The sequence below is a fragment of the Mesoplodon densirostris genome, chromosome 3 (genome assembly GCF_025265405.1).
Source record: "Mesoplodon densirostris isolate mMesDen1 chromosome 3, mMesDen1 primary haplotype, whole genome shotgun sequence".
Lineage (NCBI taxonomy): Eukaryota > Metazoa > Chordata > Mammalia > Artiodactyla > Ziphiidae > Mesoplodon > Mesoplodon densirostris.
Window position 1 is genome coordinate 141469861 of NC_082663.1, and position 17712 is coordinate 141487572.

Sequence of the window (17712 nt, forward strand, 5' to 3'; positions counted from 1 at the left end):
AACGTTCACAGAAGCATCTAGACCTAGAGTCACAACTGGACCGCCTCCCGCCACCTAGCCCACGCACGTCCGGCGCACACTGCCCACAGGTACCCTGGCACACAGGCCTCCGCCCCCACCCCAGACACCCCTGCCCTGCGGGTGTCCTTGCCTCGGTGTCGGCCTCCATCTCCTCTGCACACCTCCTGGGGGGGAGAAGAAGGGCCCTAGGAGGGAGAATGGGGTGCCCACTGCCTGCACCCCTGACTCCTGCAAAGGTGCTATTAAAGTTGGAATATTTACAGCTGGCAGCACAGGCTGAGAGGCGGAGCCAGCGGGAATGACGCAGTCAGTCAAGTCACCCAGCACCTACACAATTGACACGGAAGTGTGACTGTGGGGCAATGCAGGGTAGCTCCCAGGGTGTGGCCTGGGTACCCCAGGAGCTTCTTGTCTGTGTGGTGTCTTTGTGTTGCATGTATCTGTGTTGTGTGACTGTGTGTTGCGTGTGACTGAGCCATCTGTGGTTCGATGAGACCCCAGGTCCCTGTGTGGAGCCCTCGGGAGGCTGCGACGGTGTGCCCCAGGGTGAGGGCTCTTTCCACAGCTGTTGGAAGCTGTGGCATAGCGGTGCCGATGCGTGTCTCTGTGCGGCTGTGTGCGTATGTGAGCGTCGAGTGTGTTTCAATGTTTTGTAACAGCCACTATTTGAGCTGTGTATACCTGCGTGTATGACAGTGTATCCCTGGGCAGACTGTGTGTGTGGCGGTTCCCACCCGTGCTGGGCGTGGGTAGCTCTGCGGGGCGATACACCCAGTATGACTGTCTGTAGCTTTACGGGGCTATCAGTAGTTGTTACAGTAGCTATAGAGACTATGTGTGCAGAGTCCTGTGTCAGAGAGTGTAGCCGCAACTAAGTGTGTGGCTGTGTTCTTGGGTGTACAATTTGGGTGTATCTGGAAAGTGTGTGTGTAGCCGTGATCAGCTGTGTCCCGCTGTGTGCCCCCGGGTGCCTGTCCCCAGTCGCACCGAGTATGTGTATCCCCGCGCCCCCTCCCCCCGCGGCGGGCACTGCGCGTGCGCGCCCGGCCCACGGTCCCGGCGGCGGGACCCACCCGCGCTCACGCCATCGCCCCTTTAAGAGCGGCGCCCGCGGGCGACGGGGAGGTGGCGGGCGGGGGCGCGCGCGGCGGGAGGAGGGGGCGCGCGCTTCCCGGAACAGCCCGCGCTGAGGGAAGAGAGGAAGAAAATAAAACCCGCGGCCGGAGCCAAAGCTGGAGCTGCCGCCGCCGCCGTCTCGGCCGTCTGGAGCTCCCCCGCGCGGACGATGCCCGCGATGCCCGCGCGGGGCTCGGGGCGGTGAGGCCCGGGGCGCGGGGTAGCTATGGCGACCGGGAGCGCGGCCCGCGGCGCCGCCTGACAGGTGTGGGGCCCCGGCGGCGGCGGCGGCGGCACGGAGCAGCATGTACGCCAAGGGGGGCAAGGGCTCGGCCGTACCCTCCGACAGCCAGGCACGAGAGAAGTGAGTCGGTGGTCCGGGACCGTGGGAGACGGGGGCGGGGCTCGGTGGCCGCGCCGCTTCCGTGGCCCTAACGCCGGCGGGCACCGCGTGGGGCACGTGGGTGCGGGGCAGGAGCGAGATTTGAGGGGCGCGCGAGAGCGGAGGAGCTGGAGGGTCGCGAGCTACGGGGGAGCTCGCTAGACCCAAGGGGCGTGAGGGGCTTAAGGGGTCGCGAGACTTGAGGGGACGCGCGAGATTCGAGAGGTAGTGAGAGTAGAAGGGACCCGGGAGACCCGAGGGGGGCGAAATTGCGGGGGTGCGCGAGATTCGAGCGGTTCTAGAGAGTCGCGAGACCTTCCCGACGGCTGAGCCTTGGGTGTGGGAGGTTGCGAACGCGTGTGCGCGCGGAGTCGCCATTCGTGCCGCTTCCCCCATCCTCTGGGGAAGTTTCCCGGACAGGCGAGACTGGCCGCTCTGGGCGCCTCCCCCCCCCCCCCCCCCGCTCCTTACCGAAAGCTTGAGAGACGCGAGAAGGGCTTGAGGGGCGCCGGCCCCACCCCTGAAAGGCCACCTGTCCAGCCGGGCCTGGGGCAGCTGGGTGGGGCCCTTGGGGAAGCCGCAGGCTCACAATCCTGGGGCCCCCACTTGTTCTGGGCATGGCGCTGGGCCGTGGGTAGCAGATGGTCTCAGCCTGGTAGAGGGGCAGGTTCCTAACTCCCAGACTCTGCAGTGAGGGGCGGAGGGCGCTCAGAGCTTCTTGGGGTGGGGAGGCAGCTGAGCTGTTGGGCTTGCCTGCTGGCCCTGCCCTGCCACTTACCTGCCCTGTGGCTTTGGGTGAGGGAGCACTCCCTCTCAGGCTTATTTTCCTATCCTGAGAAATGCAGGCATAATAACAGTGCTGTCTCTTAGGTTTGGGGAGTGTTTGAAAGGTGCTAGGACGTGTGACTGTCTCACAGCAAGGGTACCCAACAGTTTGCGATATTGTTAAAGTGCCAGGGAAAAGAGAAGGCTTCTGATGTCTGATGGCCAATGGCTGATTTGCAGGATCCTAGAAGTCAAGCCACCTAGGGCGGGAAACCAGCTGCTGGAGCAGTTAGGAGGCTGGGTTACTGGGGAGAGGTCTCATGATAACTCTCTTTGAGGGCCAGAGCAGGAGTGAGGATTGAACGTCTGGGCAGTGAAAAGGAGCCCTGAATACGGGCTCTCTCCTGTCTTTTCTTCCTGGACTGACCTTGGGACACCACCTCTCCCCCGCCCCACCCAAGGATGAGTGTCCATTCTCTACCCAGCCTCGGGGTCATTTTGGAGAAGAGATTCTTCTGGCCAGAAGATGCTAGACAGATGACTGCCCTTCCAGATCTCTCTTGTCTGTCTGCACAGTTATGAGGTTGGGGTCCATTTCCAAGCACCATTAAGCAGGAAGACTTTTTGAAACTGGCACCTGGCTCCTGCCCAGGTTGGAAGCAGGGGGTGTGTAGGCACCCCACTCCTGGGGATCTTGGCACATCTCCAGCCATCCTTGTACCCTGGCTTCTGGGCTCTGGGGCTACCACTCCCCCAGTGGGAATCGTTCACTTGTTCAGACATGTACTGGGCTGGGTCTTGGGGTGTAGTGGTTGGGAAGCCAAGCCCTGGCCCTGAAGAAGCCCACATCCTAGCTAGGAGGAAAGTGAGTTAGTTACTCAGCAAGCTGATGGGAGGATCTGGAGCTATGCTCTGAGAAAAGCAAAATGGGAAAGTGGGCGGTAGTGAAGTGTGAGGAGGTGTGTCAGGTGTGCAGCAACCTGGAGGAAGAGCTGATGGCTGAGGACACAGCAAGTGCAAAGGCCCTAGGGCGAGGCCAGGCCAAAGAGCTGGGGCTAGTGCCCAGGGCGGGGATGTGCTGTGTGGGCCAGAGACGCTTGTGTTCGTTCGAAAGTACACTCCAGCTCCTTTGTGGAGTGGGGCTTACTGGGGGTCGCGTGAAGGTAGAGGGCCGGGAGACCTGGGGGAGGCAGGCACAGTTATCTGGGAGAGAGCTAATGGTGGCAGCTTAGGGGGTGGCCATGGAGATAAGAGAAGGGAGGAAATAGGTTTGAGCTGGGGTGATGGTGTTTGGAGTTGCGTTTCAATCCCACTAGACAGTCCAGGAGAGATTTTGAGTCTTTGAACTGGGCCTCGGCTCTTGGCTAGGGGTAGAAGAGGGGGTTATCTGACTTCTTGGCCAGAGCCATCCTGCGCTCATCCATTTCTTGTCTAGAGGGTCCTGTAGCAGCGTTGGCTTGGAGACGAGGTTTTGCCACTAAAGAAAGTTTGGAAAACACCAGATGGTGGCATCCACTTCACTGACAGGGATGCCAGGCCCTGGAGAGGAAGGACCCTGCTGAAGACTCAGGTTCTGGGGCACAGGAGAGCTCTCAGATGCTTGGGGCTGATACACTAGAGAGGCGGGCTTGTTACTCTGAGCCTCAGTTTCCCCTCTGAAACGCGGACAGCCGGCCTTGCAGGATTCTCACGAGGACTGGGGGAGAGGCTGCAGATAGAGCACCCCTCACAGGCATTCACCGATCATGCCACTTCCTGTCTCTGGGCCTTGGTTTCCTCCTCCGTGAAATGGGGTGAAGGGGGTTCCACTGCTCGACTCTCCGGGACTGTTTTTTCCTCCCTGATCTCACCCTCCTGACTCCTCCTGCCCTTCTCCTTTTTCCTTCTTGGGCCCCTGTCCTGAGCCCCCTCTGGCTCCCCATCTCAGCACTAGGTCTGGGCTAGCCTGTCCCAGAAATGGACTTAGCGCCTGCTGGGTGCACAGATGGTGGGTCCCTGCTCTTGGGGGCTCACAGCAAACCGTGGTGACTGCTGGGTCCAGGGAATACAGGGAAGGGATGGCAGGGTGGGCGAGAGGGAGGCTGGGGTCTGAGTGGGCTGCCTGCAGGAAGACACAGCCTCTCCTTGTGTAAATGATGAACACTCCAACCTACAGGGAAACCCCGAGATCACTTCCCACCCAGAACTAACTAGCGCTTGCATTCGGTCACTGGTTTCAGGTCTCTTTAAATAAGATGAAGGTAACAGGGACAGTTGAAGGCCCCTGTGTCCCCTTTGCATCCCTTCCCCCTTCCAGCCCCAAAGGGTGTGCTGTCCTAAGTTGAGGGGAGAAATCTAAATGTTTGCATCGTGTGTGTACATCCTTGAACACTTTAAGTGCTGCCACGTGGGTTTAGAATAGTTCCGTAAGTGATGGTCACTGTCAGTGTCACTGGGCGTCTTGTGTTTTTCTCCCAGGATTAGTTTTGTTTTTAAGATTTATTTAGTACTTATTTATTTTATTTATTTTTGACTGCGTCGGGTCTTAGTTGTGGCACACGGGATCTTCGTTGAGGCATGCAGATTCTTTTGTTGCAGCACGCGGGCTTCTCTTTAATTGTGGCAGCGGGTTTTCTCTCTGTAATTGTGGCGCGTGGGCTCTGTAGGTTGCAGCACGCGGGCTCTCTCATTGAGGCGCGTGAGCTCAGTAGTTGTGGCACGCGTGCCTAGTTGCCCAGCAGCATGTGGGATCTTAGTTCCCTGACCAGGGACAGAACCTGCGTCCCCTGCATTGGAAGGCATATTCTCTATCACTGGACCACCAGGAAAGTCCCCAGGGTTAGTTCTGATGTGGGCACATCACCTCAGGTAGTTTGTTCATTATCCCAGCAGGCAAGGGACTCACCATGTGTCTGTCCCATCCCTAGCTGGGCTTCCAGGTGCCCGTGCCCGTGGGCATCCTTGTTGGAGGGGGGTGCATGGGTAAGAGGTTCTTGAGAAAGGAGCCCCCGAACTGAGTCCTGGAGGCTGAGCAGAGCCCGTGGACACAGGGGAGCTTTCTGGGAAGGTCTTGAGGCAGTATCTGGGGGGCAAATGCTGGGATGGAATTTGTTAGTGGGGGCGGTTACTTTGGCTGCTGGGTAGGAGAAAGGCTGTAAGGGGCAAGTGTGGAGGCTGCCAGGAGGCCGGTGAGGAGGGTGGCCACCACCCTGGCTCTTAAGAGCTGAAGGCCTGGCTGTGAGGGTGGCAGAGGGGAGGGAGGAAATGTGTAGGCTGGAGAGTCCCTTAGGGGCATCGGTGGGACCTGGTGATGGATTAGATGGGGGTGAGGGGGTGACACAAGGCCTTGAGTAGAGAGGGCTTCTCCCAGCCCCCAGCAGTATGTGCCTCCAGGGGCTTTAAAGGGGGAGGGGGAGCCGGGCAGGGAGCACCTCTTACCTTAATTCTTGGTTATTATGGTAATTCTTGATGATGCAGGTAGTACTGCTGCGTTTTAGTCCGGGAGGCTCCAGTACCCCATTCTGTCACTCCTTCCCTGCGCAGCTGCAGCTTCTCCCCGTGAGCACTCCAGGTCTGGGCACCCTGTATCCTCCAGGTCACCGTTCCTTCTGGAGGGAGGGCCCCCGGTGCACCCCACACTCCCTCCTATCTCCTGCCCTCTTGCATCGGGAGCCCCTCTGATGGGTGGGCTCTTCATTCTGCAGGTCATTTGCTGACCAGGGCTGGGGTGGGGCCAGGATTTGGATCCAGAGCCCAGGCCCTTTCCCACAACCCATCTCAGGGCCTAGACAGTGACCTGCAAGCCAGAAGCCCTCCCTGAGTGGCGGGCCCTGGAGGTCCTGAAACAACCTGACCAGATGTCCAGGCTTCAGAAGTTTTCACTAAAAACAAAGCTGCTCACAGTCTCTGAGACTTGATCTTGATAAAAATTAAAGTACCAGCATATAAGAGAAATCAAGCAAAACTGAAAACCTTCTCTGGCTCCTCTTTGCTCTTGGGATAAAACCCCAAATCCTTAACATCAGAATAGTAAGTAAGTGCTGACATTCATAAGTGCCTACTGGACATCCCAGGAGCGAGGGGGTTCAGGGTTGGTTCGTTCATTCATTGGAGTGGCTGGGGGCCCAGGATGCCCAGTGCTGTGTAAGCTCAGGAGTGAGACGAAGTCCCTGCCCTCCCAAAGCTACATCCAGTGGGGGCTGCAGGCAGTAAGCAGAGGGCCTTGTGTCAAATGGAGATAAATATGATGGGGGGCAAGTGGAGAATGGAGCAGGGCTGCCGTTAGAAGTGATAGGGAAGCCTCTGCCCCGTGACTTTGGAGCCATGAGGGTCTCTAGCAGAAGTGTCTCAGGCAGGGAAATGGCTTGTGCAAAGGCCCTGGGGTGGAGAGGTAGAGAGTGGCCAATGTGTGTGGGAGGCACTGGAGGGTCTGAGTGAGGAGTGCTGGTGGGGAGGGGAGGAAGCAGCCCCTGGAGGGGCCCTGTTGAAATCCAGGTAAGTCATAGTGGTGGCCTGGACCAAGTGTGTGCTGAGGAAGGCAGGGAGAAGGCTCAGAGTCAGGAGAGAGAGTGCTTTTCCCTTAAGTTTTCCCCCTAAATTCAATAAATGTAGTGATCTCTGGGGGACAGCTAGGTGGATCTTCACACTTGCGCCGCACCTATGTGAGTCAAGACCACCCAGGTCAGGGAACAGGACGGGAAGGAGAGGAAGAAGCTGGGGTGGGGCTGGGCCTTTAAGATGTCAAGTGGACAGCAGACCCTGAGTTCCAGGGGGAGGCCGGGCTGGAGGAACCCTGTGGGCAGCTGCACCATGTCAGTCATCAACATAAAAGCAGGAGGGGAGGCCACCCAGGGAGAAGAGAGGAGAGCTGGGTCAGGGCGGGAGGAGGGAGGAGAGCGGGCAGTGGTGGGCTCCGGGACCTGCATCCTGGGTCGGATGCCACCCCTGGACAGTGGAGGGTGAGAGGTGATGGAGAGGGACCCGATGGGCTGGCAGTATAGAGCCCTTGGTGGCCTTAGTGGGAGCCAACATGTTCTTCAGGAGGCTCCCTGAACCCTGAGGAGAGGCTTCTGCCCTTGGTGGGGGTGGGGCCAGACTGCAGCCCCCATGTGCTCCCCCTGCCCTGCTGCGCTTTCCTTCTGGGCAGCCTACCTGGATCCCCCCACTCTGTCTTGCTCCCTGTCTCTGTGCACCTCATTCCCTGCACTGTTCCCCCAAGGTGGTGGGGGGCCAGCTGGATCTCTTCAAACCTCTCTCTTTGCCTGGAGGGTCCGTTGGTGAGCAGGCTGGGGCTGCTCGTGTCTCCTCTGGCCCCATTGACTTTTCATGTTCATTTCTTCACTGATGGACTCGGGCCTGATAGATGCAGTCCACTCGTGAAGGCTCAGGAAGCCTCTAGAAAGGGAGGGGGGTCCCAGGAGTGAGTTGGACAGGTGAGCCTGGAGGCTGGGGGGTGAGGAAGACCACTGGGCTGGAGAAGGGTGGATGCTGGATACTGCCGGGGTGCGATGTTGGAACCTGGGGGCGCCCGGGCTGGAGGCGCTGCCGAGAGGGGTGTGATGACAAGGCAGGAACCTTGGCCAGTGTTGGGGGAGACCCATGCTCAGAACTATGTGAGCCCCACAAATCCTACCCCTCTGTGCCCTGTTTCTGTCCCTCCGGTGGCTGTCACAGCTCACGTGGTGTAATGTGAGCTGTGGACATACCTTGCCCTGGTTCAGCTGCCCACCTGGACTCCCTAATGTACCCCCTTGTACTTCTGTAGCACACACTACCTTCCACCCCACCAGATGACTTAGCTCCTCCTTTGTATTTTTGCTCCTCCGTCTCTCCCCACGAGCAGGTAGCCTCCAGGGAGACAGGGCCTGTTGTGTTCACTGCTCAAGGAGGTGCATGTTTGTTGAATGAATGACTGAAAGGACGGATGGATGGATGAAGGAAGGAAGAGGGTCCAGGGCAAGGGCAGAAGCCGTGGGGTGGGGCCTGGGACAGAAGGGCTAGAACTGCCTTGGTGAGGTCTGAGCTGGAGCTGGGGGCGGGGGTGCTCTGCGGAGGGGGCTGGGATGTGAGGATTGAGCAGCCTGGCTGGGAAGGGTGAGAGAAAGCAGGAGAATGAGTCAAAGCAAGGTTATTTCAGGATGGGGCCATCAGCCAGGGGAGGGAGGCCAGCTGAGCGGGGAGGCATCTGGAAGGGCCTACAGCTTTCACCAGAGCAGCCTCAGGCTGGCCCTGGGGGAGCCCCTGGTCTTAGATCCAGACTCCCCTCGGTCCACCTGGGGCCTGGCTGGGTAGTAGGAAGACCCTGGAGGTGCCCGGAGGGACCGGTACTGGTAGAGTGGGGGCTGGGGAATGGGTGACCCTAGCGGGTGGGGAATTATCCCTCTGCTGGCAGGTGTGGAAGACAGATTGGGGGGTGGAGGCCAAGGATGGAAAGGCTTGGAAGGCAATGTGGATGGTCCGGCCTCCCTGTGTGGGCCCATGGATGGTGTTGCTGGTTGGAGCGTGGCCTGTGCTCTTGGGGCGGGCAGTGGCCAAGTTGGTGTGTCCAGGGGTACTGGGCACTGTGGGCACTTGGACAGGGCGGTGCCGTGGCAGCTGAGTGGCACTGCTGGCCCCACCTCCCATGTCCCCAGACTCCCCCTTGGGGGGCTGGTATGGGTATGTCATAGCCACCACTGGTGGATGGGAACTGATCCTGAGGAAAAGGATGGGGTCTAGGGAAACCTGGAGGAGGAAGACCTCGGGTCAGAGAGCCCCTTTTCTTCCAGGCGAGGCTGGGAGTGAGTTAGGTGCTGGGCCCTGGCCACATGGCCCAGGGTGCCTGCTGGGAGACCCCACCCAGAGCACAATCTAGAGTGAAGCCCAGGAGCTGTTCCTCCAAGGAAAGGAACTCCCTGGGGCCAAGGCTGCTATAAGATCTCAGCATTGGCAGGATGGGGCCAGGACTTGGTCCATCAGGGGGTGTTGAACTGAGCAGAATTTGGCCTGGAGGTGGGGGGCTGGGGACTGCTAGGAGTGCTGCCTAGAAGAGGGGCCTGCAGGCTGTGTGTTGATGGATGTGTAGGAGTTGGTCAGGCTGAGCAACTGGTGAGGAGGCCATCTCTTCTGAGAGGTGGGGGAGGTGGGGCGAGGGGGGGACCAGCAGAGGGAAGTGAGTGAGGCTGGCAGTAGGTGGTAGGTACGATGAGGGGCTCACTGTGGGCCCCTGCCCTTCTCCACCTTCCCACCAGAGGGCAGGTGCCTCACCTTAAAGCCCCTCCCAGGGACCCTCGGGGCGGAGCTTTGGGGCCGCCCGGACCTCCTGAGAGCCTGAGCCGGCCCCCACCCCTCCCGCCTGCAGGTTGGCGCTGTACGTGTATGAGTACCTGCTGCACGTTGGTGCCCAGAAGTCAGCCCAGACCTTTCTGTCCGAGGTAAGCTGGCTTGGCCAGGCAGGGCCCCCACAGCCAGCCCCTTCCTTGGCACCCACACCCTGGGGTCCTCCCTACCCCATTTTTATCAGGTCTCCGTGGTGGGGTTGGGTTGTGCCCTGGGAACTGAGGGCTGCGGAGCGGCGGGGCTGGCATCCTGGTGTCTGTCCATCCATCTGAGGATCTGCCTCCCGCTCCTCTGTCCCTCACCTCACCAAGCTGTCCCCCTCCTGGCTCCCTTGCTCTGATCTGCTGGTTTCCTGCCCCGGTGTTTCCTGGGCCCCCGGGGTTGGGTTGGGGCTGCCTCTTGGGAGGGGAAGGGGTCAGACAGGGCCAGGCCGTTAGCCCTCACCTTCCTTCCCTCTCCCCTGCAGATCCGATGGGAGAAGAACATTACGCTGGGGGAGCCCCCGGGCTTCCTGCATTCCTGGTGGTGGTGCGCGCAAGGCTGGTGTGGGGGGGACATGGGGGGTGCTGGGGGGGGCGCGTGGGGAAACCATCGTCCCCCCCTGCCGCCCACAGCGTGTTCTGGGACTTGTACTGTGCAGCGCCCGACCGCAGAGAGGCGTGCGAGCACTCGAGTGAAGCCAAGGCCTTCCAGGACTATGTGAGTCCCCGCCCTGGGGGCTGGGACCAGGGCTCACGGGTGTGAGCAGGGGCCTGTAGCCTTGGGGGGCTGCATGGCCCGAAGCTGGCTCAGGTGGGCTAGTGGGCCGGGCTGTGGGGTTTGACCTGAGATCATGGCTTCTGTGGGGTCCCTCTGCCCCCCCACTGCACCCAACTCCTGACGGTCCCCATGAGCCCCACACCCTCCCGAGGCCAGCCCCTACTTTGCTCCCCCTCACGTGAACCCCATGTGGAACCAGGTAGACAGAACCACAGCTCCTGCCTCCCTGGCTGCCCAGTTCCGTGTATGCGGGGCCGGATGGGCGGCCACCACTGCTTGTCCCCTCCCACCCCAGCCTTTCCAAGCCTTCTGGGGTGGGGGCCCAGGCAGGGGTGCTGGGGGACGGCTAACTGCCCGTGCACCCTGGAGCAGGAGAGGCCGAGCACTTGGCAGATCTCCCAACCTTGCTCTGCGACTGGGGCTGCTGACTTCACGTCTTTGGCCTCAGTTTCGTACAAGTTGAGTGGGAGTCAGAGGCCTGTCCCTAGAGGAGGGTGCGTAACGTGAGGGGGCGGGCGGCACCTTGTTGTCATGGGGAGATGGCAGCCCCCTGCCTTTAACTTCTTCACCCTGGCCCGTGGGGATTGGCCACCTGGCCCCTGAGAGAGGTTCCCCCTGCCCTCCCCCCTCCCTTGCAACCACTCTTCCCGCAGCGGGCGCCTTCACATCTTGTGCCCTCTGCTCTGCTGTGCCCTCTGCTCTGCTGTGCCCCTCAGGGCCCGGCTGTTCCCCGCCCTCTGCGGTTAGTCTGGGTCCCACACCACGCACGGCCTCGCAACAGAGAGGTCCCCCTGTGGAGGCGTGCAGGCCTCTGCAGGGCCAGGGTGCAGCCCGAGAAGGCTGGGGTTCACCATGTCCCTGAAGATGCCCCATGCACGCTGTATGCGCATTTATGGGAGCCGAGGTCGCTGCTGTTCACCCCCATCAGGTCCCACTATTCATGTTGTGGTCCCGCCAGAACTGGGGTAACAGAAGTGTGTGGAGCTGTGTGCGTGCGTGACTCCGCGTGGGCCCGGCTCTCTCTCCCCAGTGTAGCCCCCAGCTCCTCCCTTTGCCTCTCCCGGGCCTCTTGAGCTCTGTTTCCCCTCCCGGGCTGCGCAGCCCTCCCCTCTCCGCGCCTGCCTTCGTCCCGCCCCGAGCCTGGCGCCTCCGGGGAGGGGAGAGCGCGGTCTCCCAGCGGAATGAGAGCGCTTCCTGGGGCGCGCTGCTGGTTACCATGGCAGCGGGGCGCGTCAGGGGAGGGGGGTGGCGCCCCGTCCCTGGGGTGACAGGGTCCCTGTGTCAGCAGACTGAAGCCAGCTACACGTTCTGCCCCACCTCCGCACTTACTGGGGGTGGGGTGAAGGGGCGTTCTGCCGCCTCTCCCTCGCAGTCGGGGCTCCCTCCTCCCGCCCTCCGCCCCCTGAGGGGGCTCAGTCAGAGCCTCCCGGCTGGGGGCCAACCTCGGCGTCTCCAGGAAACGCGAGCGCGCCCAGCCTGTTGTTATGGCAACGCAGGCCAGGCTGGCGCCTCCGGGGGTGGTTGATTGACTTGGGGGGTCCAGCTCAGGTCACCCGACCGGGAGGGTGGGCCCTACCCCCCCACCCCCCCACCCTGGATTAACCCTTCAAGGCTTAGAGTTGGGGAGCCCCATCTTCTCCCCGCCCCCACACCTCACAGTCTGGAGCGGCAGCCACCCGCACCACCACCCTCCCCAACCAGGAAATGCTCTGGCGCCTGCTGTGGCTCAAAAGGGGGGCTGCCCTCCTGCCCTCCGTAAGGGTTGGGGAGGGGTGGACAGACCCAGGGCTCAGAGCTGTTTGCCTCCAGCCACTGAGGCCGGCGCCAGGGAGAGTAGCTGCTCTAAGCCATCGTGTTGTGTTTGTGGGAGAGGGCGAGGTGGAGGGCAGGGGTGACCCAGCATTTTGGAGAGGGGCTGAGAGCTTCGTTCCCCGCCCCCCACCCCCGGGGTCGCTTGGGTTTTCAAAGATTTGTGCTGGGCCCTGGGAGTGCTCTCACTGGTACCCTCCCAGATTGGGCCTGGGTAGAAATCCATTAGAGGCTGACCTTTGAGAAAGAGCAAGAAGGGGGCAGGTGTCAGTCCACAAAGGGAAGGGTGTAACTCCAGGGCCCCTGCTCCGACCCAGACGAGGGGCCCCTTTCCCCACTCCTGTAGGGCAGTGTGCGCGGTGTGACCATGGGCTAAGTGCTTAACTCTTCGGAACCCAAATGGCTGCAGTTCCACAAATTCCTGAGTGGCCCTGTGTGCTGGCTTGTGCCAGCTGCAGGGACAGCAGTGACCCAGACAGACCAGCCTCTTCCTTTTGGGGCCTGGAGGCAGAGGGGAGAGGGCAGATGATGCAGAGACAAGAGTTAAGGGGCCTTAAGAGAAGTGCTCTACTCAGTGCCTGCAGAGTCTTCCCCCTTCCCTGTCCTTTTGATGTGTCTCCTCTGCCCTAAAGACTAGGCCTCTATCTCCCCCTTTCCCCCTGCACTGTGGGCCCCAAAGGCAGACAAGCCTGGGACTTGGAACCGACCAGAGGAAGTGGCCTGTCAGCCTGTCCCCCTGCCAACTCTGGGCCTGCCACCAGCATCTCCACCCTTGGCAGACATGGGAACTCCCCTCTCAGGCACCCGGTCTTCTCCCCTCCTCCATCTGAAGAGAGGTTGGGGGTCTGGAGACCCCACTGCAGAGTTCTGCTCTTCCTTCCCCTCCTTCCTGGAGGAGGAGGAGGGGGAGTGGTCTGTACAGTAGCTCCAAGGAGGAGCCCTCTGGGAGGGAGGTTCATCTTGAAGCTGTCTATTGATTTTTCTGTCTGTTGGTTTGAGGTGTCTTGGGGGCCCAGCTAAGCTGCATTGCCAGGCAGGAGGAATCAGGGCTGGTTGGCTTGGGCTGGGAGTGGGGGACTGTGCCCCCGCCCATCTGAAGTTAGATTCAGACCAAAAGAACAAGCCTGTGCTAGAAGGATGTGGCACGCACTGGAGTCCCGGGTGGATGGCATTTTCAGACCCCCGGAATCCTCAGGGTGGGGACATTAGGGGCTGAGGTTCCTGATCACCTGGGCTGTGGGCTCAGCCAGGCTGGGCCCTGATCACCTCCAGGGTCACGGGTTCAGCAAGGAGGCAGAGCCCTTGCTGAGGGCCACCCAGCACATCTGGTTGCTAAGCCAGGGTGGGGACGGGCCGCAGCTCTTCCCTCACCTAGAGCCGCCTCCCCCCTCCGCCCCCCACCCCGCAAATCCTCCCGTGCCTGAGTAGTTGGATGGCTTGGGTTCCTTGTTCCGCGGGGCCAGCTGCTTGAGGAGAGAAGGAAACACGTGGACAGGAAGTGACCTGACTTGGCTCTTGCCATCTCCCCCACCCCTGCAGAGCGCTGCAGCGGCCCCCAGCCCGGTGATGGGGAGCATGGCTCCCAATGATGCAATGGCATCAGGCCCCATGGCACCCGGCTTCTTCCAGGTATAGCCGGGGCTGGGGCTCCCTGTCTCCTGACCCTGGGTGGGCTTGTGTGGGAGGGTGACAGGCAGGGGCAATGACGGGGTGGCTATGCTCCTGCGGGCCTCGATAGTGCCGGTGAGGGAGGGGCCCTCTGGCCTGGGCCCCCGCTGCGGGAGGGGGCGGGGTCTCTGCACTAGGCCTGCGCCTGTGTGTGTCGGGGCGCCTGGGGCCGCACAGCTTGGCTCGCTGAACCACGGGTCCTGCCCATGACCTTCCCCTTAGGGTCCACCCCACCCCCGCCACGTCCCGCAGATGGGGCTAGTTGGCCCACACTCCTGCCTCCACGGGTGTCCCCTCCCCTCCCTGGCCAGGCTCAGCTGAGCCACAGGAAACGGTGGAACTTCGGGTGACCTCGCTCCTCCCAGCCCACCTGGTTCTGTCCTCCTAGGGCCCCCCAGCTCCCAGCCTCCCCCCACAACCCCAACGCCCCCATGATGGGGCCTCAGGTTCCGGTAAGGACCTGTGGTGCCCGGCCCCCTCGAGCACGCACACCCTTCCCCCTGGCTCTTGGGCCCGTCCCACTGCGCTCCCACGCCCCCGGCGCGGCTGGCTGAGGTCTGCTGGCTTGTCTTGGAGGAGGGGGAGTGTCCAGGCTGGGGGCCCGGGTGCGGCAGGAAGCGGGTAGCTTTGGGGGCTGAGTAGGTGGGGGGAGGTGCTGATCCCCGGCCCACCTCTTCCAGCCCTTCATGTCACCGCGGTTCCCAGGGGGCCCTCGGCCCACCCTGCGGATGCCGAGCCAGGTGAGAGAGGGATGAGGGGAGGGGGGGCAGGACTTGGGCCGGGGTGGGGGCACCCACACTCAGTGCTGCCACTCCCCCTCCACAGCCTCCCGTGGGCCTACCCGGCTCCCAGCCCCTCCTCCCTGGCGCCATGGACCCCTCCCCACGTGCTCAGGGTGAGTAGGGAAGCTCCCGCTGCTGTCCCCCGCCTCCCCGCCTCCCCGCCTCCCCGCCTCCCGTCAGGATCCCAGAGCCAGTTCCCCGCCGCCGTCCACCGTGCAGGAACACCCCCAACCCCCAGCACAGCGCCTGTCCACACCGGGGAACGGCCGCGGCCTGAGCCCTCTTCCTTCTGCCCCCAGGTCATTCGAGCATGGGCCCGATGCAGAGGGTGACGCCTCCTCGGGGCATGACCAGCGTTGGGCCCCAGGTAAGGGCTGGGCCCAGGCGACAGGGGAGCTTCAGGGGCTGCCCTCTCTCGGCTTGCCCTCTCACGGCCCCTTTACCTTCACAGAGCTACGGAAGTGGCATGCGGCCCCCACCCAACTCTCTTGCTGGCCCGGGTTTGCCCACCATGAACATGTAAGGCCCTCAGGAACCCCCGGGAGTGTGCCCATGCGGGCCACCACCCAGCTTCATGGGCTGGGTATGATGGGGCAGACCCCGAAGCCGCACAAGAGCCCCGATACTGTTTACACCACTGCTGGGTGGGGAAACTCAGGCTCAAAGACCAGTGAGTGATGGATGGGGTTGGGATTTGAAGGCTGGCCTGGCATCTGTGCTTGGTTACTTCTCGGCCAACATCTGCTGCTCTGAGGGCACGTGGGGCAGGCTGGGGGTGTCAGGGAGTGTGTGCTGGGGGGCTGTGTACCGCCTGGCTTAGACCCAGGGTCCACCACTGTCTGTTCTAGGGGACCCGGAGTGCGTGGCCCATGGGCCAGCCCCAGTGGCAACTCGGTGAGTGTCGGGATGGCGTTGGTGGGGGTGGGGGGAAATTAGGAGTGTGCGTGTTGGTAGAGTGAGCGGACTGCTCACAGCTGCCTATCTCCCCAGATCCCCTACTCCTCCTCATCCCCTGGCAGCTACACGGTGAGTGATGCCGAAGCTGGGACACCCGACCTGGGGGCAGGGGTTGTGGGGTGGCAGCTGGAGGGCTTTTCTCACCTTCTGTGTCTCCCTCTGTGTGCAGGGACCCCCAGGAGGAGGTGGGCCCCCTGGAACACCCATCATGCCCAGCCCTGGAGGTACTACAGCCTGGGCGGGGCATAGGGAGGGGTGTGTTTGGGTGAGGCCCTCTCACACCCCGCCCCCTCACGTGCTGCCTCAGACTCCACCAACTCCAGTGAGAACATGTACACCATCATGAACCCCATCGGGCCAGGCGCCGGCAGGGCTAATGTGAGCTGGGGCTTGCGGGGGTCGGGGTGGGGGCGGAGAGGTGGTGGCCCGAGGCACAAGCTGCTCCTCTGCCTGCAGTTCCCGCTTGGCCCTGGTCCGGAGGCCCCCATGGCCGCCATGAGTGCGATGGAGCCTCACCATGTAAACGGATCCCTGGGTGAGTGGGCGGAGTCCCGGGACACACATAGACACCCACACACACGCCCCCGCCCCACTGCTTCGCGAGCCTCGTGCGCCCCCTGGCGGCCCCCTTCAGCCCCTCCGCCTCTGTGCTCAACCGGCGTTGGGGGCGCGCTCCGAGCTTCTCTGGGCTCAGTGACTGGGGCTGCGCTGCGGGCAGGGTCCAGTAACTAAACCGTGGGGACGCCCGGCCGCCGGCACTGACCCACCACCCCCGATCTGGGCCCTCCGCCCGGGACCCCCGGCGGTGCCCCAGTGGGCTGGGCCGAGGAAGGGGGCGCGGCCGCCGGGGAAGTTCGGAAAGGGGTCGGTGGAGCCGGCTTGGCGGCGGCGCAGGCGCGTCTGAGCCGCGTCACCGCCGTCTGTCGGTCCACAGGCTCGGGCGATCTGGACGGGTTGCCGAAGGTGAGGGGGCCGCGCTCCCGCGGGGGGTGGGGGGCGGGGCTGCGGGGTCGTCCCCCGTGGAGAGGCCTAGTCCTGGTTGGGCCGCGTGGCGGTCGGGGCCTGCCCCGCGTGGCGGGGTGTTCCGCTCTGACCGCGGCCGCCCCCAGAGCTCCCCCGGCGCCGTGGCCGGCCTGAGCAACACCCCGGGCACCCCGCGGGACGACGGCGAGATGGCGGCCGCCGGGACCTTCCTGCACCCGTTCCCGAGCGAAAGCGTAAGCGACTGCGTCGACTCCCCCCCCGCGGCGGCGTCGGGCCGGAGGGGCCTGGCGGGCAGACCCCGGCGGGGCGGCCGGGGGGCCAGAGCAAGACCGTGACCGCGGCGGGCCAGGTGGGGGGGCGGCCGCGGCATCCTTCCCTTCCTCCCGCCTTCCCCTCCCCAGGCCCGCCCTATCGCCCCGCCCCGCCCACATCCCACCCCAACCCTGGGACCCGCGGCCCAGGGCGGCCTCCCCACGCATTGCCACCTGGTCCCTTTCCATCCCACGTCCATCCCGCCCTGTCCCCCCTTCCCCCCGGGGGCGGGTCCCAGCCTAGGCCGGAACTGAGCCGGCCCCCGCGCGCCACCCCCTCGTCTTTCCGCAGTACTCCCCCGGGATGACCATGAGCGTGTGATGGGGCCGCAGCCCCTTGCCCACTGCCGACCTCGGCTTCTGCCCAGCGCCCCTGCCCGGGGCCAAGGTCCAGGGGCTCGGGTGGTCTGCAGGGTGAGGGTCTGAGGTCACACCGCGGGCAACTGGACTCCCGGTCAAGGCTTGGATGGCTGGGAGGCCCCGCGCGAAGGACTCATTTTATAAAAAACACAAGGACCTCAGAGACGTTCTTTCCTGTATGGGCCCCTCCCGCCATTTCTGTTTTGTCCAGGGGGCTCCTTGGGGGACTTCTTTTCCCCTGGAGAGCAGGGGTGGGCCCCATCAATAAACATAACTCGATTTTGGTTTTTGGCATCTGGTCTCGGGTTTCTTCACTCTGGCTTAACAGCCACAGCCTGCTCAGCCTAACCTTCAAGGGTGGTGGTTAGGCAGAGCCCCCCTCCCCCCGGGGGTTCTGGAAACCCCCTGAGAGTTGGGACAGCAGAGTTTGGAAGAGTAGGTAGAAGTCCAGCCGGTGGAAAAGGGAGATGTGGCTGGTATTGGGGGCCGTTAGGGTTAGGTC

At 62.8% G+C, this 17712-nt stretch overlaps 1 protein-coding gene across 7 annotated transcripts; it reads left to right on the forward strand.

The window, feature by feature from the left end:
- The first annotated feature begins 489 nt into the window (after window positions 1-489).
- On the forward strand, window positions 490-17504 carry SSBP4 (single stranded DNA binding protein 4). Of its 7 annotated transcripts, XM_060093882.1 has the most exons (17): window positions 1114-1501; window positions 9603-9675; window positions 10047-10108; window positions 10195-10279; window positions 13688-13777; window positions 14497-14556; window positions 14642-14711; window positions 14898-14965; window positions 15050-15117; window positions 15447-15492; window positions 15589-15624; window positions 15725-15779; window positions 15863-15933; window positions 16012-16090; window positions 16490-16518; window positions 16665-16772; window positions 17143-17504. In XM_060093882.1, the coding sequence occupies exons 1-17, from the start codon at window positions 1443-1445 to the stop codon at window positions 17170-17172; spliced, it is 1089 nt and encodes a 362-aa protein (XP_059949865.1). In that variant the 5' UTR covers window positions 1114-1442; the 3' UTR covers window positions 17173-17504. The 7 variants fall into 7 exon arrangements, with proteins under 7 accessions (XP_059949867.1, XP_059949862.1, XP_059949866.1 ...); XM_060093884.1 differs by lacking the exon at window positions 1114-1501 and adding an exon at window positions 490-567 and having other exon boundaries at window positions 10221-10279; window positions 14898-15117; XM_060093879.1 differs by having other exon boundaries at window positions 1108-1501; window positions 14898-15117; window positions 16665-16888.
- Window positions 17505-17712: the final 208 nt, after the last annotated feature.

Excerpts from the sequence above, each read along its gene's own strand:
- SSBP4 (XM_060093879.1), top strand. The coding sequence starts at position 1,443 with ATGTACGCCAAGGGGGGCAAGGGCTCGGCCGTACCCTCCGACAGCCAG. Across the intron at positions 15,493-15,588 it reads CCAGCCCCAGTGGCAACTCG|ATCCCCTACTCCTCCTCATC; the intron begins GTGAGTGTCGGG and ends CTATCTCCCCAG. Across the intron at positions 15,934-16,011 it reads CAGGCGCCGGCAGGGCTAAT|TTCCCGCTTGGCCCTGGTCC; the intron begins GTGAGCTGGGGC and ends CTCTGCCTGCAG.